General features: G+C 42.1%; 1 protein-coding gene and 1 long non-coding RNA gene across 6 annotated transcripts in view; one reads left to right on the forward strand and one right to left on the reverse strand.

The window, feature by feature from the left end:
- Positions 1-429: 429 nt before the first annotated feature.
- VEPH1 (ventricular zone expressed PH domain containing 1) overlaps positions 430-25059 on the reverse strand; it is a 207965-nt gene continuing 183335 nt past the window's right edge. For all 5 annotated transcript variants that reach the window (XM_070582955.1, XM_070582957.1, XM_070582958.1 and 2 more), the window contains exons 12-14: positions 23286-23403; positions 6054-6190; positions 430-2035 (exon numbers count right to left, since the gene is read on the reverse strand). In XM_070582955.1, coding sequence (XP_070439056.1) covers positions 1799-2035; positions 6054-6190; positions 23286-23403 — 492 coding nt within the window. In that variant the 3' untranslated portion in view covers positions 430-1798. The remainder of the gene's footprint in view (positions 2036-6053; positions 6191-23285; positions 23404-25059) is intronic.
- LOC139077074 (uncharacterized) lies at positions 16717-24210 on the forward strand. Its single transcript, XR_011529274.1, has 6 exons — positions 16717-16916; positions 19127-19472; positions 19624-19737; positions 20533-20757; positions 22965-23065; positions 23301-24210. It is a non-coding gene; the product is annotated as an uncharacterized lncRNA (long non-coding RNA).

The raw sequence follows: 25059 nt of genomic DNA on the forward strand, positions 1-25059 counted from the left end.
CACATCTTCATGACCATCTGCAAATCCAATGAACCCCAATTTTGACCTCCAGAACTCTATTTTCAACTTATAATAACTTCTCTATCACACAATACCCTCAAACCTTACAAGTTAAAAGTGAATTGTTTCCTCCCCAGACTTGGCCTCTGTCCTGTTTCCTCTGCTACTGAGTTAGCGGTAGAGCGGGGGGGGGGGGGGGGGGGATTCAGGATGCTCACTACTTAGAATCTTTCTCCAGTTTTCTATACTGTAACTATGTAGTTAATAAATTTACTATTAATATTACTATTTACTATTAACTATTACTAAATTAACTATGTATAACTACATAGTTAATAAATTTCAAGAAAAAATTACTCTTTCTGTGTATTCCAAGTTAGCTTTTGTATTAGCTATCTATTTCTGTGTAACACATGACCACACACTTAGCAGCTTAAGCAGCACATATTTATTATCTCAGAGTCTCCGTGCGTCAAGAGTCCAGGCCTGGCTTAGCCAGTCCTCTGCTCAGGCTTTTGCAAAGCTGCAATCCAGGTCTCAGCTGGGTCGGGGCTCTCCTCTGAGGCTCAGGATCCTCTTCCAAACTCCCTGGGTGTCGGCAAAGTTCATTTTCTTGACGCTGTAGCACTCGTGGCAGCTTGCTCATTCAAGGCCAGTGGGAGAGAGTTTCTGACTTGTTCACTCTCTTAACAGGCTCGTCTGATGAGGTCAGACCCACCCAGAATCGTTTGCTTTTGATTGACTCAAAGTCGAGCTGATTAAAGGCCTTAATTATATCTGCAAAATTTCTCTGCCTTTGCCATATAATGTACCATAATCATGAGAGAGGTTATCCCATCCCTTTTGCCATATTCTATTAGTTAGAAGCAAGTTACAGGAGCCACTATACTCAAGGGAATGAGGTTATAGGTTATACCAGGCTGTGGGTCATTGAGAGTCATCCTAGAATTCTGCCTACCATAGCTTAATTTAAAAAAATTGAGTAATGGCAAAAACCAATCAATGTTTGTAATTCAGATGTATTAAAAATTGAATACGAAGAAGAAAAGTATAGAATTTTAAAATCTCAAAGTTTAAGGGAAATGGCACGTATTTTGAAGATGGAGAAAATGTTTTTCTATGCTTATTCCATCTTACACTTACTGCCTTGGGCAGGAGATATATCCAAGTATCGAAACTTTAGATCATATTATGGTATCTGAACCTAAAAGGAATAATCAGAGAAGTAGTTCTGAAAGACAGACATTTAGTTACATAACTGGCTGAACCTGAGAGCCGTTTTATCACGGGTTTGTCTCATTCCTATTAGGAGAGGATAAAAGTAATTAGCATATGTCTATAAGTAAGCTGTATGGTTCTCCTCAGTGTCCACTGATTAGACTTTTCCTAGTAGGTGTTTCTCCTTTCAGTATTTTTGACAGACTGTTCTTCATCAGAAGTGCCTATTCTCCCTCAGGACAGGTGGTTCCAGGATCTTTTAAAGTGGTTTTCTTACAATGTGCAATGACATATCTATAGAAGTTTCTAGGACCCTGAATCTCCACTTTCTGGCTGCATACCATCTGGAGCTCCTCATCTTGAGCACATCACACAGACCTTCTGGAGTTAATGCAAATGCCAGTAGGATATGGAATGTATGGAGAATCCTGCCACATTTAGGTCCTGCTTCTTAGGGAAAACTGTTCCGGGGTATTTAGTAAAAAAACAGCATGGCAGTGAATTTGTCTCTTTTTCTTGACATTGGCAATGATAGTGCAATGCCCATTGTATAGTTGGTGTGAGGTCGGCTTGCAAATCCCTACAGATATGTGGTTACTTCCCTACTTTCCCTCTCTTTTGCTTGGGCGACTGCCACATTGATGCACTGGAGCCACTCTTCTGCATTCTTCTCATCCTTGGCCTTGAAAACATAGGTTTTATTGTCTGTGAAGATTTCGAAAGCCCGTGGGAGAGAGCGGTCCCTGCGTTTCCTGGCCACCACTTTCACACTCTGTACTTTGCTGAGTTCTATTGGGGAGTCATCAGGGTCGTCCTTCTGAAATGCATGGGAAGGAGAGAACATAAGCTGGCTCCCAGACTATGGAAAGATCTCTGGTCCCCAGAGAATTTTCCAAGAGGACCAGAATCGTTTCACTTCATATGGCTTAAGATCTTTGTTATTTTGGGTGCTAAGGCCTCAGAGTCATTAGAACAACTGAAGGAGTGAGCAACTGGTCCTTTGTTATCGTATCATAACTTGGCACAAGATAGCCAGTTTACAGAAAATTATTAGACAGTGGGATCGTGCAACTGTACAATTTGGGGTGCTGTTAACTCAGAATTTAAGATAATTTGGGGAGCATGCAATTGAACTTTCCTTTGTACTACCTCTGAGAAAGGGTATTAATGGAATAAACAGGGTTCCGGTGTTAAGTAGGTGGAACTGTTTCTGAGACTCTCTGGAGCTTTGCAGGCGTGGTTTGTCTACAAACACTAAGCGAACGAATGTTTAATGACGTTACATTTTGTTTGCATCAAAGCAGAGACTTAAGGGTCTCTACAGCACCAGGGCCATGACTGTGGGCTAGCAGGAATAGTTTTAACAGATCTGACACTTCTTTAAAGCAATCTCAGGTCTTTAACATCCCTGAACACATTTTGTCTACTGGAGAATGTGCCTGTGGTCGAGAATCGTGCCAGTTCTCCTTTCACACCGTCCCTTTTCAACTGCCCTTCTCTCACTTTGCAATGGAAAGACACCCATCTCACTCATCCCAAACTTTCTCTGGTGTATTGTCTAACTTGGAAAAATCTCAGGAGCATCAAACAAAAAACGCAATTCAAAATATTGATGTCAAGGAAGTGTCCTTCAACCAAGGCAACTTAATCACTCCCCATCTATTTCATTCAGAGATGACTTCTCCTTAGCATTTCATTTCTTACTGTTCAATAACTTTATTACATTTGGTATAATACTTATGGATTTTCCTAAATGATATAATTTTTTAAAAAGATCTCGACACTTAGAGATTGATGGTCACGAGAAATTAAAATAATTAAATTTCAAGTTATATGCATAGTTTTATTGCAGTGAAAAATGGTGAGGTGATGATAAAATGCTGTGGGACAGGGAGAATAAAAATATGATTTCAAAGAAAATAAAGCAATGTAAACATTTCTACTGAAGAAGAACTAATTTATCTACTTTTTAAAATGGATGGTGTTAGGTGTCAAATTGCCATGGTGTTCCAATGGTTACATTTAAAGGAAAGATGTGATTTTTTTGCTCTAAAATGACAACATTTACAATTCAACAGAAATTACAGTCTATACAACTGTTTAAACTTGTGGTAAAAATGCTGATGCAACTTAAAATGCTACAAGGTATTAGACAGATTTTTCAAAATTCTTTTAGGGAATATACAGGACAGTTTGAAGATAACTGCACTAGATAATACTTTGTTAGCTTAATTTGGTTTATAGTAAGTACTGACAGTATTAAAATTATATTTCTTTGAATTAGTCTATGGTACAGAAGTTGATACATGGGGGAACTGATCCAAAAAAAAAGTTCTCATCAATATCTAAAGAGGGCCAGGGAATTAACCACGAGAGGAATGGACAGGAGTCGAAGGACACCGGCGCCCAGCTGGTTGGTAGAGACCAAGACCTCAAGAATGGAAAAGTAAAAGATACCACTGCAGTCTTACAGTTCTTATTTAAAATGCACATTTTCCTCATTTACAAGAAAGACCCTTTACCATGTGGCTGAAACTTTGGCCGGGTTGCTGACCACTGCTAGGGTACTGTGTGCCTGGGGATGAGGGATTTTGCTGTGGTCCTCATACTACATTATATTATTTCCCAATATTTGAGCCGCGTGTTCTGTCAGATTTTTGGAATGTCAAGCCATAATTTCCCTATAAGGATGTCAAACAAGTTAGCCAATTATAAAATAGCTTATTCCCTAAACTTTATTAAAAAGCTCTGGGCCCAGCCCCGGTGGCCTAGTGGGTAAGTTTGGCATGCTCCACTTCAGTCTCCTGGGTTTGGTTCCCGGGTGTGGATCTATACCATTCATCAGTGGCCATGCTATGGCAGCAGCCCACATACAAAATAGAGGAAGATGGGCAACAGATGTTAGCTCAGGGCGAATCTTCCTCAGCAAAAATAAAATAAAATAAAAAGCTCTGAATCAAGAAGTATGAAGGTTATTATTTGAATTCAGGAAGATCATTCTTACGCACTAACTCTGCTCTGTCTCAAGGGATCTGAGAAATCACTACATCTTAACTTTTATTCCTGTTTTCTTTAATAAAAACAGGAAATTTAGATGGTCATTTAAAATTCTTTAACAATGCTTCAATGTGAACCTATGCTAAAAAGATCTTTCTTTAAACTTCCAATAACTGTCTAAATTGAATACACCATTATACTGTCCTTTCAAAAAAATCTTCAGGCACAAGAAAGTCCATCTGTATATTTTATAACATGATAGCATGATATACAGATAACATGAATTCAAAGTGTCACCAAAATCTTCCTTTTCATTCAGAAAGTTAACATGAAGTCTTTTTTTTTGAGGAAGATTAGCCCTGAGCTAACGTCTGCCGCCAATTCTCCTCTTTTTGCTGAAGAAGACTGGCCCTGAGCTAACATCGTGCCCATCTTCCTCTACTTTCTATATGGGACGCCTACCACAGCATGGCTTGCCAGCGGTGCCATGTCCGCATCGGGGATCCGAACTGGCGAACCCTGGGCCACCGAAGTGGAACGTGCGAACTTAACTGCTGCGCCACCAGGCCGGCCTCAACATGAAGTCTTATTAATTAAAAGAGCACAGAGAAAAATTTGTCATAATTTAGATACACCATACTTGATTCCTGTTGAGTAGCCAATTCCAATAAATTTTATAATGAGCACTCTAAAGACATAATACATATGCTTCAAGTGAATCATAATTTTTATGTAACTTAACGCCTTTCATGAACTAATTCAGACACTGTCCAGTTTGCCACTGGCTCTGTATTTTACATGGACATGGGACCCAGGACAGTGCACTCATTTAAGAACAAGCTTTGGTGTCACATTGCCTGAGCCTGACTCCGGTTTCACCCTTCCTCACCTTACCGACTCTATCCTTGGTCAAGCCGATAAGTCTTTTTGAGTCTCATTGTTCCCATCTGTAAAAGGGCAATAACAATAGTGTTGACCTTAAAGGATTGTTTTGAGGATGGTTTGAGCCTATCCTACGTGGCATGTGATAAGTAAGCACTGATAAAGTATTATTATTATATTTCAAAACAGCCAAGAAGTAGCTCAAGCTTTCATTCCCCCTGATTCTGAGTGAGTAGAGTTTAATGACAAAGTAAACTGATTTGAAAAGAAGGAGAGAATTCTTCATTGTTGATTGGAATAGAATGCTATTTCAGAGGTTTCCCACTGAAAATTGAGAATACAGATATTTACTGAGTATCCTAGTTCACATGGGAAATTATATTAAATAAATATTTAACTCTTTTAGAATCCTATTCTATTTATTAACTGAGTATTACATGAATGAAAGGTACTCATATTTTTCCCTAATCAGAATTCAACTTAGTTGACTACAAAAGATACTTGAAATAAGTCAGCCTTTCTTTCTTCCTCCCTGCCTGCTGTCCCCCTTCCTTGGGGTCCCACCTCCAAATTTAACCTACGGTTATAAAAGAGATCAAAGTGAATATCACAGATATCGTGGAACCCCATCGTAAATGTAGGGGTTCCACAAGGAACCACAGGCGCAGAGTTCAAGTCAGGATCACGGGATAGTCCTCCTGCAGTTCGTCTTCGAAAACTTCAGTCAACAAACGAGGGCTCTCATAATAAACTAAAGAGGGCCGGCGGACCGTCTAACAAAGGGTTGAACAGAATAGACAGTCAAAGGGACAGAGGGAATTAAATGACACTGTAAAATCGTAAAATGGAGTAGGAAAAAAATTATAGGCATTTTAACTCAAGACAGAATGCCCACAGGTTTTGATGGAGACCAAAACCTCAAAAATGCAAGTGTGAAAGACAACGGAGGAACTTACAGACTTTCCTTTTTGAAACAGAAGTTGATTTCCAGCCAGCGTAAAATAACGAGTTTTCCACCTTTTGATGAACTTCCATCTGACTTGCTTCTCTTTAAGTTTTCCTTCTATGAGAGGCTGGCCGTCTTGATTTACAACTGTTGAAGGTAATAGAATGATTGAGCCATTTATTTTCCATTATTTATTTGGCAAGTGATCAAAAGTCAGAAATGTATAGTGAACCAGAACCCAGTAAATATATCTGGAAAGTGGGATAATAAATTATGAATTTGGTTAACCTTTCCGCCTTTATCCCTGAAAGAATGCACAGTTTAGATATGATGATGGGAAGGTGTTGAAAACCCTCATTGAGATTTTCAAAAGGAATACAGTTCATAAGAAGAGCATCTGGTTAGCAGCGTTTAAGGTTCACCCAGATAGCCAGCTTTCCATGCTCTTACCTCCTCTGTTTCGTGATATCCTGTTCACATGAGCTGCTTAGAAATATAGCTTTATAAATAATCATAAACGAAGTATATTTAGAAATTTGGCAGCAAAGTCGATGCAATGCTCTAAAAGACATGCTTTCCTGAAGGCAGAACAGCTGCACAGGCAGATTTACCCAAGTCTTCTGAACACTGTGTTTCCACTCTCCGGAGTGCACCCACTCTCCGGAGTGCACCCTCTCTCCCCAGACCCCATATTCCCACCTTCACCTAGTCAACCACGAATCATTTCATGTTTCAACTCAAACGTTGCTTCCTTTTGGAGACCTTCCCCAAACTCAGGCCAGACTGGCTTCCCTGCTACATGTTCTCAGAGCATCTGGCATGCTCCTTTTATATCAGGTACCATCATTTGTAGATAGTTATTGGTGTTTGTCCAATTAACGTCTTTTTCCTATTCAATGGAAGCTCCATGAGGACAAGGTCTCTGCTTTGTTCACAGTTGTATCACCAGTGTCTAACACAGTGCCTGGTAAATAGTAGGGCATCTATAAATATTTGTTGAATGAGTGGATTAATTTGACATTGCAGTAAAGTGTGTATGAGTACATGTAATCATAGAATTAGAAGACCCATTATATGTGAGAAGTTTAGATGTCAAACTGAAGGATTTCATTTCTTTTACCAACTATCTAAGATTCACTCTTCAAATTCATATGAAAGCATCTGATTTCTGTGGAGTATGACAATATTTACTTGTGTACATTTGTGTTCAACTCTCATAGCACCTTGAAAGGAAGGAAATTTGTGCCATCACTTGGAAGTTTAGACAGTGCCTCTTTGACCATATGAGACAACATCTCCTTCCTGCCCCACAATTTCTCTTTTCTAATGTAGGTCAGATAACTACCTTAGGCAGGAGGATTTGTCCACCTCGAAAGCATTTTCAGGGGAAGAATAATGAAATGTATAGTTTTCATAAACAAAGTTCTATTAAGGCTAGTTTGGCTTTTTTTTCTTGTCTCATGACTATTCAATTGGATGTCCATTGGCAATCCCAACGTAAGGCCAATAATGGGAAATATATAGCAAATACATTGTTAGAGCGTGATAGGGCCATGGTGGAGAGGGAAGGGGTGCCTCGGGGGTGGTGCACATGCAGCTAAGTCGTCAGGAAAGAGGTTGGACATATGAGGCGACATTTGATTTGAGGCTTCAGGGATGAGAAGCATCTCCCATCTTCTGAGAAGCTCCATGGTACTGTGCATAGCAGAGGGTGGAGAGAGCAGGAAAACTAGAAGTATCAACAAATGATATCAAGAAAATTATTTCAGTGTTCTGCTTCGCTTTGCTAGGAATCATCTGATTTAGGGCATCTTAAAGCTAGTCATGCTCATGCTTGCTTCCTCTGTGCAGCCTCCACGCTCTGCAGTCGCCTCAGGTAAAGCACGTAGGACACCTTGTCTTCCCACGGGCTCTGTGTCCCGAGGGAGCAGGAACCGCCTCACAGCACAGGCCTGGGCTGGGGTCAGCGAGTGTTTACCACCAGAGTGCAGTGGAGTCATGGAGGGCGCAGCAGCCTGGCTGGAAGGAGGAAGGGAAAGTCCAAGAGGAGAGCCCAGAGAAAAGGAAACTAACAAACAACAATGGAACATCCAAGCCAAAAATTAGATTAAAATTTTTCCCAGGCCACCTGGTGGCGCAGTGGTTAAGTTCGCGCTGGGCTTTGGTGGCCACCAGCTCTGATCCCAGGCCGGACCTGCGCACCGCTCATCAAGCCATGCTGTGGCAGGCGTCCCACATATAAAGTAGAGGAAGATGGGCACAGGTGTTAGCTCAGGGCCAGTCTTCCCCCCCAAATTTTTTTTTCTTAATACACCCATTCCCCATGCTTTCCAATTAGAAAAATTTGCTAATCTAGTTGTAGTGATCAAGGATTTTGAATGAGAATTCAGTTCAAGGATTTTGAATAGGAATTCGAGTCCTCTCAACCACAATTTTCCCATCAGCAAAGAGGAAATAATAATTGCTCCCACGTGCTTAACAAGGATGTCGAGAGATCAAAAATTGAAATCTGTAAGGAAATTTATGTGAGGACACTGGGTAAGCAGAGAGCACTACTTCCCCTGGCATCATTGTTACTGAGAATTTGACTTCACAGTTTGTAATCGCTTTGCTTTTGTGCCGTGGTTTCAATGGGAAGATGATTTAATGCAATGTCATGTAGTAACAGTACATTCTTCTGGTCTCAGTCTTCCATATTTACTCAAAGAAGCATTTGAAATAGTCCTGATATCTGAGCTGACTTCCAATTATGATTGATCTGCACATTGATTTAAATATTAATGTTTAAGCACATGGCTCCTTCTGGATTTGACATAGGGGATCAGCTACAAGTCTTTCTGTTCAACGAAGATCCGAATGTTTCCCTTGGAGAGTATGTGACAAAGTTTGCAAGGAGCACTTGGCAAAATAGTTGAAGGAATTGCTGAGAACTGGAGTGGGTGGGATATCACCCCCACATACCACATGCCCGTAATGACCGTGGAGACTCAAGACAAAATGATGGGCTTACTTGAGAACAAAAGGATGAGGCCTATAGAGAAATGCTGCTCAGCAAAGCCTTTCAGTGTGGTCCAAGGAAAACTGAACCCCAGGGAAAGCCTGTGGAAAGGGTCTCAGGAAGGCAATGTTAGCAGGACTCTACAGCGGTCGCTGAGTGTTAGGGCCCAAATTTAGGCATCAGAGTCAGCTTCAGATAATTCCATAAAAGCCAGGCTATTTGTAGCTGTAGGATTAATTTAAAAATAGTTTCAAAAGGCAAAAAAAGAAAGACAGAATTTTTTCCAGCTGCTATCCCATGTCTTAAAAATAATTTTTTTTTCAATTATGTCTAGCATATGCATGACTGGCCATGTGTCATTTTAATAGGTCTGTTGCCCCTAGCAAGTCCTTGTAAGCAAGTCCATAGTAAGTCCTTGTGATATGATATCACAGTCTCTTCATGGTCAAAACCGGGAACTAATTCTTTCTGAGGATGATCATATTCCATTTGAAAAATAACACGTGGAACGAGACTATGAGGGAATGATCATGTATCGAAAACTACCTTGTTCGCACGTAACACATACAAGATATTTAAATATTTTCTCACTTGCTAATTAACACATTATTTCATTCAAAGCACCACAATTTGGCTAAGACATTCTCCACCAACCTGGAGCTGCTCTTTTCTTTAATTATCAGTTGGCTGAAAAAGCTATGGAATACTGAACTAAATTCTCTGGTGCCATTGGAACCCAAACTGTTACCATATTTATCAACTTAAAAGTCTTTTGGAATGCTAATACAAATGTTTACATGTTAATTGTATTTCGTGAACCAAGAGTTGAAGACATTTACTTTGATAAAAATGAATTTTGAAGGTGCTAATTCAACATGTCTCAACGTGAAGTTGGTGCCTAAGAGGGAAGCAGTACCAGGCAGCAGCCTGAAAGCTGAGAAGCCCACAGCAGGAAGAGAAAAGCAAGTAAGAATATTCCTCTGTTCATCCATCAGCCAGCCGGCCGGCCCACACAGACTTTTGAGCACAGATAAGCTGTAAGGCACTGTTTAGAGCTGAGGGGTCACAAAGGCCCTCTCAGAGGGAACTTGAGTTTCTCATCTGTAGGAGAGGTAAAGCATTTTCCAAATTCTGCAGCTCGGCCAAGAGTCTGGTGACTCACACTGGAGAAGGAAGAGCCAAGCATTACAGCACTCTCAGAGGGAAACTCTACTTCTGTCTGGGAGGAGGTGACATGAGAGCTGGGCCCCTGCTGAAGAAGGGACAAAGAATATTCTAGGAAGAGTCAGAAAAGGACTGAGGCAACAGGAGGGGTGTGCGAGGGAAAGCACGAGAAAAGAAACTAAAGACGGAAGAATCAATGAACTCAGACCAAGTTCATAAAGCAGTTGCTTTGGGAAAAAGTCATGGGCTGAGGGTCTGAAGGTGATTCGAGATTTTCTAAGTGTAAGATCCAGGAAGGAGATGGGGGTATCAAATAGTCGTGGGGAGGTCATATTTGACTTTATTCGAAAGTTCTTCTTTTCTTAAAATTTTTTTTGCATTTTATTTTTTTTTAATGAAGCTTAACCCTGAGCTCACATCTGCTGCCAATCCTCCTCTTTTTTGCTGAGGAAGACTGGCCCTGAGCTAACATCTGTGCCCATCTTCCTCCAATTTATATGTGGGATGCCTGCCATAGTATGGCTTCTCAAGGGGTGCCATGCCCTCACCTGGGATCCGAACCAGTTCTGAAGCAGAATGTGCGCACTTAACCGCTGTGCCACTGGGCCGGCCCCTGGAAGTTCTTCTGAAGCCCCATTAGGAAGGAGCTTCCTTTTCTTAAGGACTAAGGAGGGGCCTGGAACCTGTGAAGGTCCAGCCAGCCCAGGCATGAAGCCTCAGGGACCCCAGATGGGATCAGCTATGTATCCCACAGGGTCCTGGCAGGAAACGGAGGGCATCTCACGCTGGGCAACTGAAGGGAGTTCATCAACGGACTGTTTACACAGATGTGGGCAAGATGTAGGAAAAGCACCATACTTGTCTAGGGCCGGGAACCATGGAGAGGCTCACACTCCTGTGCCTGAAGAGGAAAGGGGGGGAACAGTTAGGACCCAGAGGGAGACCTGTGTGGAGAGCGCTAAGGGACAGGAGCCGTGACTGTGGACAGAGGCCTGTCAACCTGCAGTGACCAAGCAGGGGGGGAGCTGGGAATAAATAACCCGACCTCCTTCTCCTCTCTCCCCCTGATCTTGCACTGGTGTCCCCAGTGGCCCAAGTGTAACTGAAAGCCAGAGGTAAGGGAGACTGGAACACACTGGAGGGCCACATATTCTAAACTGGGGCATAGGAGGCAGGAAAGCTTCCTGGAGTAGATGCTGTCTGAGCTGAATTCTGAGGGACAAGTAGCATGAAGATGAAGGGAAGAAGGGTATTCTGAAAAAAAAAAAAATCATATGCAAAGGGTCAAGGCCGAGAGACGGGGCATGAAATGCATTCTAGGAACTGTAGCTCATTCTATGTGATGGGAACCTGATGGCACTACGAGAACAAGAGATGAGGTGTGAGATTGAAGGAGACACCAATCCTAAAGATCCTAGGACATCATCATGCAAAGCAAACTCTAATGCTTTGTAATGTAACGTAATGAAAAGTAATAATTTCTGTAGTCATTCAACCCCTTTTATCTCAAGAGCACAGGAGTTCAATAATTCACGGTCTCCATCTTGTTTTAAGATTTGTTGTAATTCTAAATATGTCTTTAACCAATTAGAATTTATTTAAACATATTGTGTTGAATGCCATGTTTACTCCTTCCTATAATAGATCATATAAGACTGTACCCAAAATTTTCTCTGGTATAGGCCTATGGTTTATGAGGTCAGGGCAGTGACTATGGAGCCAGACCTCAGCTTAATTCCAGAATCTGCTACGTAACAGCTGACTGGTCTTGTGCAAGTGATTTAAGCTCACTGAGCTCCAGGTTCCTCTTCTCTAAGGTTGTTATGCTTAACAACAGGGCCACCACGAATGGCTGTGCAGATTGTTCACAGCACAAGAGCGCTCAGCCCAGGTGGTAAGTAGGGCCTGAAATGCAGCCTGATGGGCTGTTTAAGCCATACACCCCCAAGTGGACTGCATCCACCATCAATAAAGGCACACAAAAGTGCCATCAAGGTTAACAGTGGCCTTGCTTAGCCACATGCCTGGTACATTGTAAGTGATCAATAAATAGTAGCTTCTATCGTCATCATCATCATCATCAACATAAAATGACCATCATCAGCCTTTTATTGTGACGATAAACAAGCAGTTTTTAGAAATGCCATACCGTAATGGCTCTAGGACAAAACTCGGCCCCCTGCTCCATCCCTCCAACCAAGAATGAAATGAGACCTAATGAAAGTGTGAGGAAGAGCGAGAGAATTCAGAGGGAGCCAGGGGATCCTTCCCAAGGTCAAGGCCTCCAGGCTTAAGGTGTGACAAGCAATTCAAAGAGTTCCAAAAAGGAGATTACCGCCTCTCTTTTTGAGTAACTGATCCGTTTATTTACCAAGACTGCCGTTTTCAAGCCAATCCATCATAGACTGGGCTGCATTGGGAGCGTTTTCCACGTTATCTGTGGTTGCTCCCTTTTTTCCAGACTTCCCATTTGTTCTTGTGACAGGCTGGAAGGAACGACAGTAGATGGTGACCCCCACATAATTACCATTCACATCGTACACTGACTTCCAACCTGGCTAGAATTCCTCATACTGTGTGCTTTTCGGCTTATGCTAATTTTGTCTGGAAAGTTCATTGTACATGAATAAACCATAATTGAGAATGTCATGAGTTTACCTTGTGATATTTGAATTCTTAGATATTATTTCTCGATTGCTAAAGATAAATATCTTCAAACGAAGGCCTATTCTGAAAGAAGAAAACTATAATCCCCAAATACTTAGTTTTTAAATAAAAACTTAGAAAAAGTATGTCATTTTTTCCCCTTGAAATCACTGCTTCTGGAAATTACAAACCCTGTACAGTTTATGGGGAATTTCTTTGTATGTATTGAGAGTGTCAAATTTACTTGAGCTCCCTTCCATGAGTTTACTGATTTTTGTGTGTGTGCCAGTAAAGCCAGCTATGCTTACAGAGGATATGCTTAAAGAGGGACAGAAGCATTAAATGAGGGGGTCATAGGAGCCACATTTAGTAGACTGAGCATCTGAGGTTTTTGGAAATCCCTAAGGATGGTAACGAATGGCATGTTTCTTGTGAATATCCAATCAATGTCTCAGAGGGCCGTATTTCCTTCTCCGTAGTGAATAAACAAGGAAGCATAATGCAGCACTGACTTTGGAACATCCTATAAGAGCCTGTGGGATCTAAGACAGGACAGACAAACTCAATTTGACAGCAGCCCTTTGAGGGCAATTCCGTATGTGACTGAATGGCTTCCTTTCTCAATAATTTCACACCCATCAAAATGTGGTACGCTTTCTAGGCTTCTCTGTCAATTGCTGAAATATTGATCTAAAAGACCCTCAGAACTACTATTCTACAAGCCTTTAGAACTGTGTTCTCCAAACTGTGTTCTGAGGGCCACCAACATCAGAATTACCTGCTGGCTTGTCAAAATGCACATTCCAAGGCGCACCCCAAACTTACTAAATCAGAATTTTGGGGGGAGATAAGGGACTCTGCATTTTTAACAAGATGCCCAGGTGATTCTAATGTAGCTCAAGAGCTTCCAGAAAATGACAGTCGCCTCAGGGTAGAATGCAGTAATAGTCATATAACATACAGAATAGTAAACCTGCAAACCAATAGTGGGAAGAAAATCGTTATGACCTTTCCATGAAATTAAAGAATAGGATGGCAGTATAAGACCACATTCATGTCTTTGGCTTCAGTCACCAGAGTTACAGAAAAAATGCACAGAATGAATGTTTATGGAATTTGGCTTGTTTATTGTATTGACAAGAGATTTTCACATATTGAGGTGTATGGGGTAGCTATTTGGGTTCAAAACTGATTTGGCTTCAACCAAAGAAGCCTAACTTATGGCCTATCAAACATACATTGTACATCTGCTCAACTTAAAGCAAAGAATGCACTCTCCTAAGATAAAAATGCAGACTTACCCCCCATGCCTAATGGTAATATCCTATTGGCAACGCCCACTTTAGTCCCTTTCCTGACATCATTGGGGTCACGTTGACCTCCTAATTTGCAACTGAATACCTTTTTGAAACTTTGCTGAACATGCATCCTGGGCATGTTTAATATATGATTCTTTATTCTTTCTTTTTCTTTTTTTTTGAGGAAGATCAGCCTTGAGCTAACATCTGCAGCCAATCCTCCTCTTTTTGCTTAGGAAGACCGGCCCTGAGCTAACATCCATGCCCATCTTCCTCTACTTTATATGTGGGACACCTACCACAGCATGGCTTGCCAAGCAGTGCCATGTCTGCACCCGGGATCCGAACCGGTGAACCCTGGGCCGCCAAAGCAGAATGTGCCCACTTAACTGCTGCGCCACTGGGCTGGCCCCTGATTCTTTATTCTAAAAAGATATACGACTGTACTGAACACTATGCTTCTCCAGAATGCTTTCTTACTTTCTGGAAAAGGCCTTCCTGGGTTACAATCCTCACTCTGGCTCAAGTAAAAGCCACCTTATCTCTCTTATCTATAGAATGCTATTGGTTATTTTGGATCAACAGTGTCATCAGTAAAATAAAAATTCTAAACCCACTTGCCAAGAAAGTAACCCGTTCAGTAGTTCTGAGAAGTAAGTGTGGTCACCTTTCTGCTTTTGTAGGAAGTTATCAAGGAAGACTGGCCCAGACCTGCCCAGTAACGACTGATAGAGACTAATGGGATAACATCAGGAATGGTGAAAAAGAATGGAGATAATTGTTCAATCTTAGACTTGAACTTTGAAAAAGGAAGGATTCCACAGTTCCCATGTTGTCACCCCATTAATAAGCTCTCATGAGTAGGTATTACTGGCAAAATCTAGCCATAGGATTTAAGACAGTTTCAAATGTAGAGTGCTTTCCCATTCTGCCTGTGCATTGTAAGCTTTCCTTGCATGGGGAAAAACTGATCTGACATAACTTGTTCCAGGTCTGTGATAAGAAGGGCCAACTTGTTTGGGCTACAAGCTGAGCACATGCTAGCCGTTGATCCACCTGGCCTACACTCGTGGTGTTTTAGAATTTTCTAAGGTGTTATCTACAATACTTTTGTGGAATTATTTAACTCAAGTTCCATCTTCTGTGGTTCAGCACTTGGCCTCAAACCTTTTAGCAATAAATATGTTTTACAATGTCTGCACTGGAAGCTTTATCTATAAGATATACACCATCACACTCTGTGTGTGTTTGAGATATATGTATACATATATATATATGTATACCTAAACACACACAATACCTCATGTGGTTAAATAAAATGATCTCTTATAACTTTTGAAAATAACTTATTTAAGAAAAAACTATTTATACAAAGAATACATTTGGTACAAAGGGTACACTGGAAATATCATCATATGAATACCGTTTTTCTCTTAAAATAAATCACTCTGAATTCATTAATTGGTTTTTCATCACCACTTGACTGAGAAAAATTTTACTGCTTAAAGTTTCCCAAGAAGATACAAACTTTGGACATTCACTTATTTGGTAAATATTTCTTGAGCATCTATTACGTGCCAGGGGTTGCGAATGGAGGGATGAGGAGAGCTCCCTTCGTAGAACTTACTATTAACTGGAGGGCATAGATATTAATCAAATAATCACCCGCCAAAAACCAGACAGCAACTGTAACAAGTGTTCTGGGGAGACAGCTGAGGTGCTCTGAGGACCGTAGCATCAGTCAGGGGTCACAAGGTCTCCCCTGGGGTGGTGAATTTGAGTTGTAATGGGCAGGGTAGATCACATTGACTAGATGAAGAGAGGAGAAAAGACCCTGGGCAGAAAAACAGCGCATATGAAAGTCCAGGGGCAAGAGGAAGCGTTGTGTGTACAGGAAGCTGAATGAAGTTCCTTCTGGCGGGAGCAGAGGAGCAGATGGCAGGTGGGACAAGGTGAGGCTGGAGACCATGCACGTGAGCACTGAGGGACGTGTTATGGAGCGTGCTCTTTAGCTTAGAGCTGTGGGAAGCTACTGTAGGGTTATGCAGGGGGTGGTACCATCAGATTTGTGCTTTGAAGAGATCAGTCGGGCTGCAGTGTGGGAGCCAATCAGAAGGGTCCCGGCTATCCCTGTTAGGAGGCCACTGCCATCATTTGAGGTTGAGGGAACGGCAGTTTGCTCTAGGGCAATGGAAAGAGGTGGACAGAGTTGAGAGCAACTGAGAAAGTAAAATCCATAATATTGGGTGATGGATTGGGTGGGGTTGAGGGAGAGGGCAGTGGGTCTCTGGCTAGTACACCAGAGTGAGTGATGTTGTGTTTACGGAGACAGGGAACACTGGAAGAAGACCTAGTGTTTTTTAGGAGCAAGAGAAGGACAACCACGAGTTCTAATTTAAATGAACTGCTTTTGAGGTGCCTTTGAAGCAGCTTAGTAGGCAATGCGAGATGTAAATCCAGAGTTCAGAGGAGAGGCCTGGACTGCAGATACACGCACATTTGGGAGCTGTCTCAGAGCAGTGGCTTCTGAAGCTGCAGAACCAGCAAAGATTGGCTGGGCAGAGAGTGAACAGTTGGGAGAAGAGAGGTGCTCTAACAACGACTAGCTGGACAGAGGAAGGTGGGCCCAGAGAGGGGGCTGAGGAGTGCCTAGAGAGTGGGGGCGGGGGGGGGGGGACCAGAGGAGTGCTGTGTCACAGAAGTTAAAGGAAGAGAATGTTCGACACAGGAGGAGGAGTTGGTCAACAGAATTGAATGCTGATAAAAGGCAAGTAGCGCAAAGACTGAAACATATCCAGTGCATGGGGGGACTTGCATGACTTTAATGACAATAGAGATGATGGCTTTAGAAGCCAGATTAGAGAGGGTTGAGTCACAAGGAGAAGGAGGCAAGGAAATACAGACTTAAAACCAGACTCTTGGTTTCAAAGAGGAGGTGAGAGATTTGGGCAGTACGTGAAGGGAAAGGAGAGGTTAAGCTGCTTGAATGTGTTTACAAGCCACTGGGAGGATTCCGTCGGGAGGGAGAAATTGAGCAGAGAAGAGGGACAGAGTGATCTGTACTGTGGAATTTCTGAGAAGGTGCGAAGGATGAGATCCAAGACAAAATATGACCACTCTGGTGAGATATTTGATGACTTCATTCTCGGTGGTTGCCAAAAGCACCTGCATGTCTTTTAGATGGGTGAGTTTGTGGCTGAAAACCAAATTTCATTCCTGATGTATTTATATAGGTAAATAAAAAGTTTAGGAATACTCTGAAAGGTGATGACTAGAGCTCTTTTAAAACATATGAAGTGCTTTATTTAAAAAATGACATAATTCTTTAAATCAACGTCATCCTGAGCCTGTCTAGTGATAAGAGGCTGCTTTACCCCCTGGGCTCTCCTCCAAATATTGGCTTGACTCAGCTTGTTTTCCCAGTGGAAAAGGCCACATTTCCATGCATGATGATTTGTTTGTGGATAACTGTGGAGTGACTAAGGCTTTGCTGAGAACACAAGGCCTATCAGACACTGTTACCCTATTTCAGGATAAGATTGTTGACTCACTGTGGAAAGGCACAAGGATTAGGTTAGTTACACTGGATGAAACAAGGAAATTAACCCCTGAAGGGTGTTAGGTTACAGATCTTAGCTTATTTCTCATCGATGCTCAGCAGGTTATTAGCAAGTTTATAAGGAATCTGTGTGTATGTGTAAATTGAAACCTTTTAGTAAAATATTAAAACTGGGTGTCCGTAAGGTGTTGAAACCTTGTACACAGCAACATTTTCTTCTTATAAAAGCTTATTTTGCAAAAGATGCTATTTCAAGGTTTTGGTTCAGTAAGTTTTAAAAAAATTTTTGAGACAGTATTAGATTTTAAAATTGCATTTCAAGACAAGTCCTATTTCTTCCATAGTCATCCTATCACTTACATGATCCATGAATTACTCAGTCATCTATCTGTATGCCAAATATTGTTAAATACTACTGTGTGCCACGTACCGGGTAGGGCACACAGAGGTGAATGACCCGTGGGTCTTCCTCCTCTGGTTTACTGTCTTCTCGGGGAGATTGATGGCAACATGCTGTATACACTACAGAAGTGTGGGCAGAGAACAGAAAGGACAAGAGGAGAGGATTTATTTTGTCTGGGGGTGGTGTGTCCACGTGTGCCAGTGTGTGTGTGTGTGAGAGAGAGAGAGAGAGAAGGTGAGTGTGTGGGAAGGTTAACAGAGAGGTATGCCCATGCCAGAGAAGCATAGAACAGGAAGATGGGAGGAGAGAGAAAAGGAAAAAGATTTGAGGATAATAACTTATCTGAGTTGATAAGAATGTATTTGTTTTGTCATTAGGTAATTCAAAGTGTCTTTGAACAAAAAGCTGGGGTTCAATTTTATGTACTCAATACCTACTTAGTAGTCACTAGCGGGATAGCTATGTGAAAGCATGAAGGGACCTTCCAGGAGCACTGCGCTTTTTTTGGTGCTCCAACAACATTTCCCAGAAGACAATACTCTACCCTATGTGCTGGAGGGAAGGCATCCTAAGGCAAACCCAGCCGCTGCAGAAATCCAAAATGGTTTTTTTTGGTCACCTTTAAAGTTCTGTGGAACTTGACACTGAAATTAAATGGGAAAGTTTCATATTAATGGACTCACAAGGCTATTTGTGTCCTATGGTCCTCAGAGGTCATTTAGTTCGTTTCCACACTGGCGTCTGGAATGGAAAGTCATCTCACGCACACTGGCAGGGTCCAGCAAAGGAGGGGCACGCTACCATTACCGGCTTGCAGAGTCTGAGGAAAATCTCCTTACAGAGGCCTTTCTTATCCTGATATCACTTTGAAACCATCTCTATTTGCCCATGTGATTTAATGGTACAATAATATAAGTATGCTCTTATCGCTCAAATATTTCAAATCAAGTTCTAAAAAGGAATCATGATATAAGATTATCTGAAAAAAAGTCTTTCATTTTATTTTATAACCTAGTGAGACCTCCTACTGACAGTCACATTCAATATCTAACTATCTGGTGACTAAGAGAGTCATCACACTGAGGAGTGCTCAGATTTACGGAGGAGGACACCAGTGCCAAACCCGAGACTCTCTCAGTTGTTTACTGTTGGGCGTCAGAACAAAGGCATCCCATGTGTCTCAAGAAACAAGAGTGAAAGTCACGACCCAGCTCTTCCGCCTCCTTTCACAAAATGTGACTGAACGGAGAGCCAGATGTGTTCCGGGACGGCCCCGCTGACTAACGCTTACTGTTCACATGCACTAGCAGTTCCAAGACACAGGAGCGACTGATAAAGGAAATTTGCTTGCTTTTCCAGAAGTAAGTTCTGTTCTGTTAAACAGACTTGCTCAATCTCTATTCTCTCATTCATGTGGAGTAATGGGATTGGCAATAAACACCACGAGGCAAGCCTCCGAGGATTCTTGAGTTATTTCAGTGGTTTTTAATCTTCTTCTCTGTACTTTTATAGAATGATTATCGGAAACCCAGTCAGCAGTTGGAGGGGTTGGAAACAGCTTCTATGTAATCATTTCCCGCATGTAATTGTTTCCTACCCATCATGGCACCAAAGTCCCTGTCTTCTGTAAGTAGAAGAAGTCATCTGGGAGGCAGATCGATTCTTGGTTTTCCCAATAGATTATAACATTATGAAATAATTGTTCATGGAATTTCCAATACTCTACGTCCTTAACTTGGATTTGCCATAAAGGTTGAGATTTCAGGTCCAGGAATTAACTTGGATTGAAAGACTGGTTCTACCTCTTATGAGCTGTGTGACCTTGGGGAAATTGCTTAACCTCTGTGTTTCAGTTTCCTCATCTGTAAAATGGAGTCAATAATGATGAGAAAATGAGAAAAATGCATGTAAAGCTTAGCACATAGTTAGCATGATAAACGCCAGCAATTATAATTATTCCAGGACTATTCAGGACAATTCTGGTATTCAGTTTCCTCTGACTTTATCTGCACCTAATTGGATAAAAATACATTTTATCGCATACCAGCTATTAAACTCCTGCGAATTTCTGTGTGTTGGCGGAGTTGGTGGGAGGATGAGTGGGGGTTGGTACGGTGACGAGAATTTTGCCTGAAGAGGGGAATGTATTGAGGTGACCATGTAAGCCAGCTGATTTGCTGTCAGTTTCTGAAGGGGTCCACAGTTTAGTCTACACATTATTAAGAAGGATTTCTATTTCAGGACGCCTTTCCGGAGGTCTAGTTCAAATTTTCTAATTGCCTCGTGTTTTGTTCTTCAGTTATGGAGATGCTGGCCAGCATTATTATTTTTCGATATTTGAACAATGAATGCTTGACAACAGTTATTGTATTAATTGTCAGTACCTTATAGCAAAAAAGAACTCAAATCCAGTTTCTTCAGCCTTTGTCCTAGACTCCACTGCTACTTCTTGAGATCCTCCTCCCCGAGGCTGGCAGGTCGCCTGCACCCTGTGAGGACACTGATGAAACCCAGGGGAGTCAGAAGACTCTGGTGCAGTGCGCCCGGTGCTGAGACAGGCCGGCGGGCGGACCTTGTGTTTCATATAGAGCGAGTTCTCTCAAGGAGGAAAGAAGCACTAACCTCCACTGCCAGATTCAAAATACGGTGGGTATTGTATAGTGATGTATTCGATATGATTAACACGTAATCACAATCTTGAAACACCTTATTTTAATATTCAAGGTGTTTTTGACTTACCCACTTTCACATATTATTTATTCATTCATTCACCCACTCAACAAGTATTTATTGCATACTAATAACATACAAAGAAGTATGCTAGATTTTTCCATATATGCCTACTGGCCCTAACTGGACTTTGAATCCTTTCAGAGCAGGGATGTTGAACCTTATTCATACTTTATCCTAAGGTCCTGCCTGTAGAAGACATTGAACCAATGCAACAAACACACATTACATAAGAGAAAAATGGGATGCAAGTACAACGCTAGCTGCACATAACCAAATAACAAGATCTTTATTCCTAGGTCTTTATCATCTTTAAACTCATGATTTAAGCAAAACATGAATGCAAGTACCATCTCCATGAGTAATATGTGCCAGCAGTATTATGTTAGAACTTTCATTTAAATATATAATTTGTACACTTATATAAAAATAAGGTGAAATCAACAACCTATATAAACTTTTCAGGGAGTCAAGAGTTTTTGGTGAAAATAGTAGTTTAAAATAGGATTTCTCTCACTCAAGTCCTCTTTTGTGTAGCATAAGGAAATGAGCAAAGAAATCTAAGCATACTGAAGTTTCAGGGCCAAACATTTTGACTCAATATGTTCTGTGATAATATATTTGGCCTTGTCTGAATTTTTATTGCTATATGTTCCCAGTCTATATTTAACTGTGAGAAACAGTGAATGGCAAAACGTCCTTTTCAAGTGCACGGCAGTGACTTTGAGAAAAACATGTATTAAAGGAACACTTTGTGTTTTTAAGTTTCGGCCCCTTTCCCGCAGCCTCCGTTGGACGGATACAGTTAAATGTTTATTCAACTGAGGACTCTGCTAACTTGGAATGAAAATTCTTAAGGCCCTCTCAGAGCCACCTAAGATAAGCACTTTACTTCGCCATGTTCTCAAATAAAGTTTCTTTGATGCTCTGTCTGTTTTATAGATGAAATAAGGTCTAATTAGAACGTGTTACAATGGAGACATTCCATTTCCCAATTCCTTATTGGCTGGAATTAACTTTTTCAAAAGTGGGGTGTTCCCTCCAGCATCTGCTCCATCCAGACTCTAATCAACCAACAATCAGAGCCTCACAAAGGCTTCTGTCCTTAACCCTAACCCTGACCCTGACCCTAACCCTGACCCCGACCCTGACCCTGACCCTAACCCTGACCCTAACCACCAGCTTCTTCCTTGTGGACCTTTCCCGGCAGGTAATGCATTTTAACTCGTGCCTCTCCATGAATCCCTCACATCTCCATCTGGCTAAATAAACACATTTTTTAAAATTCACTCTCAACTTCTTGGCAGTTAGCAAGAGAATGGACTTGCCACAATGGGTAATCTTTAAGATGCACAAAGTCCTAGAATTTAAGGAATGGGTACAGGTGGTATAATCCACGTCTCGCTAGAGGATGGCTAGTCCACAAAGTGGCTCTGTGTTCAGCAGTGTTTAACACTCTTCCCTTGGTCTAAACGGTGGTTCCTGAGCAGAGTCACTGTTGAGAACTCTGTGTCCTCTCAGAGGAAAAATTAGTGATGAAATATTCTGTTTCCAAGCACATCATAACTTTCTAAAGATGGACTTATTATCAACCTATTTCCACTGGACAGATTGGGGAAGTGTAACCAGGGGGCAGGATGGCGAATGGTTAAGAGCATGGGCTCTTGACTCAGATTGGGTTCAAATCCTGCCGCTGTTAACTTATTACCTGTGTGATCTCAGGCAGTTACCAAATCGCTCAGAGCCTCAGTTTCCCCATCAGCAAAATGGAGATAATATTAGTAATTACCTCATAAGATTACTGTGAAGGCTAAATGAGATATCTGACATGTTTAGCATAAGGCTTGGCTCATATTCACTGACAATTATTATTTTTAGGCAAAGTCAGTAGACCAAATTCCTTGGGAAGCTGAAAGGAAGGGGAAGGGTGAATAACCAGCTATGAAGTTATTTCTCCAATAATTCCTTCCTCTTTAAGTGTTTCCCTTTTCACACGGTCAGCCATCATCAAGTGTAAGGGATGACATGGTACGGCCTGTGTGCTCACTCCCTCACTCCCTCACTCAGTGTGGGCTCATGGCTGTGAGGCTCTTGACAGAATGCTTGTTTGTGTCTAACCTCAGGGTCGTCTGGGTTGAAATGAAGAATGCTTTCGTGGCAAAATGGCCAGTGCTGCTTTCTTGAAAGCCACATCTATGGAAGGTGTTTCTCTCACTCATTTCAGGTTTGTGTTTCTCTGTCTTTCAACCTCTTCTCTTTTTCTCACTCCTACTTTGGTGAGATGCCTTTCTCAGCACGAAGCCAAGGTGATCGGGACACCTCTGTGCGTGATTACAACCTAGGATGTTTATGCAAGGAGAGGGCGAGAAGAGGGGCGGGCTCATAGATCCCTGTAAATCCAGGGGCACAAAGGATTCTTAGCAGCAAGGGGCGGGGTGCCTCACCGCTCGCTTTTTCAGGGTTGTTGCACATGAAGCATTGCCATGCTCCTGCCGCTTCGCTGAAGCCGAACACGTCAAAGAACCTCACTTCTTCCAGATGGAGCTGTACCTGGTCCAGAGCCTGTTTCAGGAACACAGAGCACAAAGAAGATAAGCTGATCTGCCTGCTTCACAGCATTCTGAGCCCAGGAAGGGGTGTGGAAGTGGGAGGGCCAGTGCTCAAACTCAGCGCTGAGGACCAGCAGGAGCACTGAGAAACCTCTCTTGGCACCTCTTGCAAAAGAGCAGCCATCCAAACTCTCCCAGGAGAGCACCCTTCAATACAGCGGGCGGGAGCCTGGGCCTCGGGGTTGGGCGTCAGGGCTGGGGGGGTGAGGTGTCAGAGCCTGAAGGGGCCCAGGATGTTTTTTCTATCCAGTAACAGCTCCAGAATTTCTAAAAATGAGGGGTATCCAAGTGGCAGTGTGGTTGAAAGGAATGCTGCTGTGGGATTTGTCTTTTATTTACGCTTCATATAAAATTGAGAATCAGTTATTCATATCAACAAAATTGTTTTTCTCAGGTTGGCTTTGCAGCGGGCTGATGGAAAATACAGGGGACAGCTTACTCCCTCAGCCCTTGGCTCCAGCATTCTTTTAGTTTTATGCTTTACCTTAAAAGTATATGCAAATTTTGCATTCTATTCCATAATATGGCTCTATTGGTTTTAATGAAAAATAATGTCTTAAATTACTTATCAGTAAATTAATTAACTTGTCCCCCTCCAAATGGTTGAGTAGAATTGACACGCCAAGAAGACTGCCCGTGTTTTACGGGCCCTGTGGCATCCTGCCAACGTGTTCCTGCTTAAGAGGCAGAGGAGAGAGGCTCCATTACGTTGTAAATGGGGGGAAAACGATTAGCCTAACCAAATTAAATAGTTCTACTGTCCTCTGGAGGCTTTCCTATTATGTAAATGACTTCTAGCCTCTGCTACAGGGTGGCCAGAACTGCACTCTTAAAAGCCTGCTTTCCTAAGAGGGATTTGATGTCTTTCCTAGCCTTGCACCTAGCCAGCGGACTTCTGTGTTTGTCCTCTGTTGCGCTGTCATTTTATTTCCTTCCCTCGGACCCGCAGGCTCTTGTACCACGATAACTGCTCCCGGGGGGCCCAAGAGCTGATGGGTGGAAGCATTGTTTGCACTGCTTATGGGGGATCGAAAAGAGAGAATGGCCAAGCAGCTACCAGGATCCTCCCCAGAGTTTGTGTCCCAGGTCTTGTTTCCTGACAGAGGTGAGGTGTGCTGGACTCCAAGCTCCTTGAGAGCAGAAGCACATCGACTTTGTTCCCAGTGGTAGCTCCAGAGTCCAGTCCTGTGTCAGGAATGGATTAACGTTGTCGGTTTGCAGGCCCCGTGTAAACATTTCCAATGAGCTATAGGAATGGTGTTAAGAAATTGTTTCTTTTTTGGCTTCAGAGCCCATGCTTTATTTTCTTTTCGGTGAGGAAGATTGGCCCTGAGGTAACATCTGTTGCCAATTTTCCTTTTTTTTTTTTCTACCCAAAGGCCCCCAGTACATAGTTGTATATCCTAATTGCAAGTCATTCTAGTTCTGCTATGGGGGACGCCGCCTCAGCATGGCCCAATGAGCAGTGCCATGTCTGTGCCCAGGATCCAAACTGGTGAAACCCTGGGCCGCTGAAGCAGAGTACAGGAACTTAACTACTGGGCCACAGGATTGGCCCCAGTATTATGAAAATTTAAAGGGAATTCTTTTTAGAGAACATTTACATTCA

The sequence above is a fragment of the Equus przewalskii genome, chromosome 18, assembly GCF_037783145.1.
Source record: "Equus przewalskii isolate Varuska chromosome 18, EquPr2, whole genome shotgun sequence".
Lineage (NCBI taxonomy): Eukaryota > Metazoa > Chordata > Mammalia > Perissodactyla > Equidae > Equus > Equus przewalskii.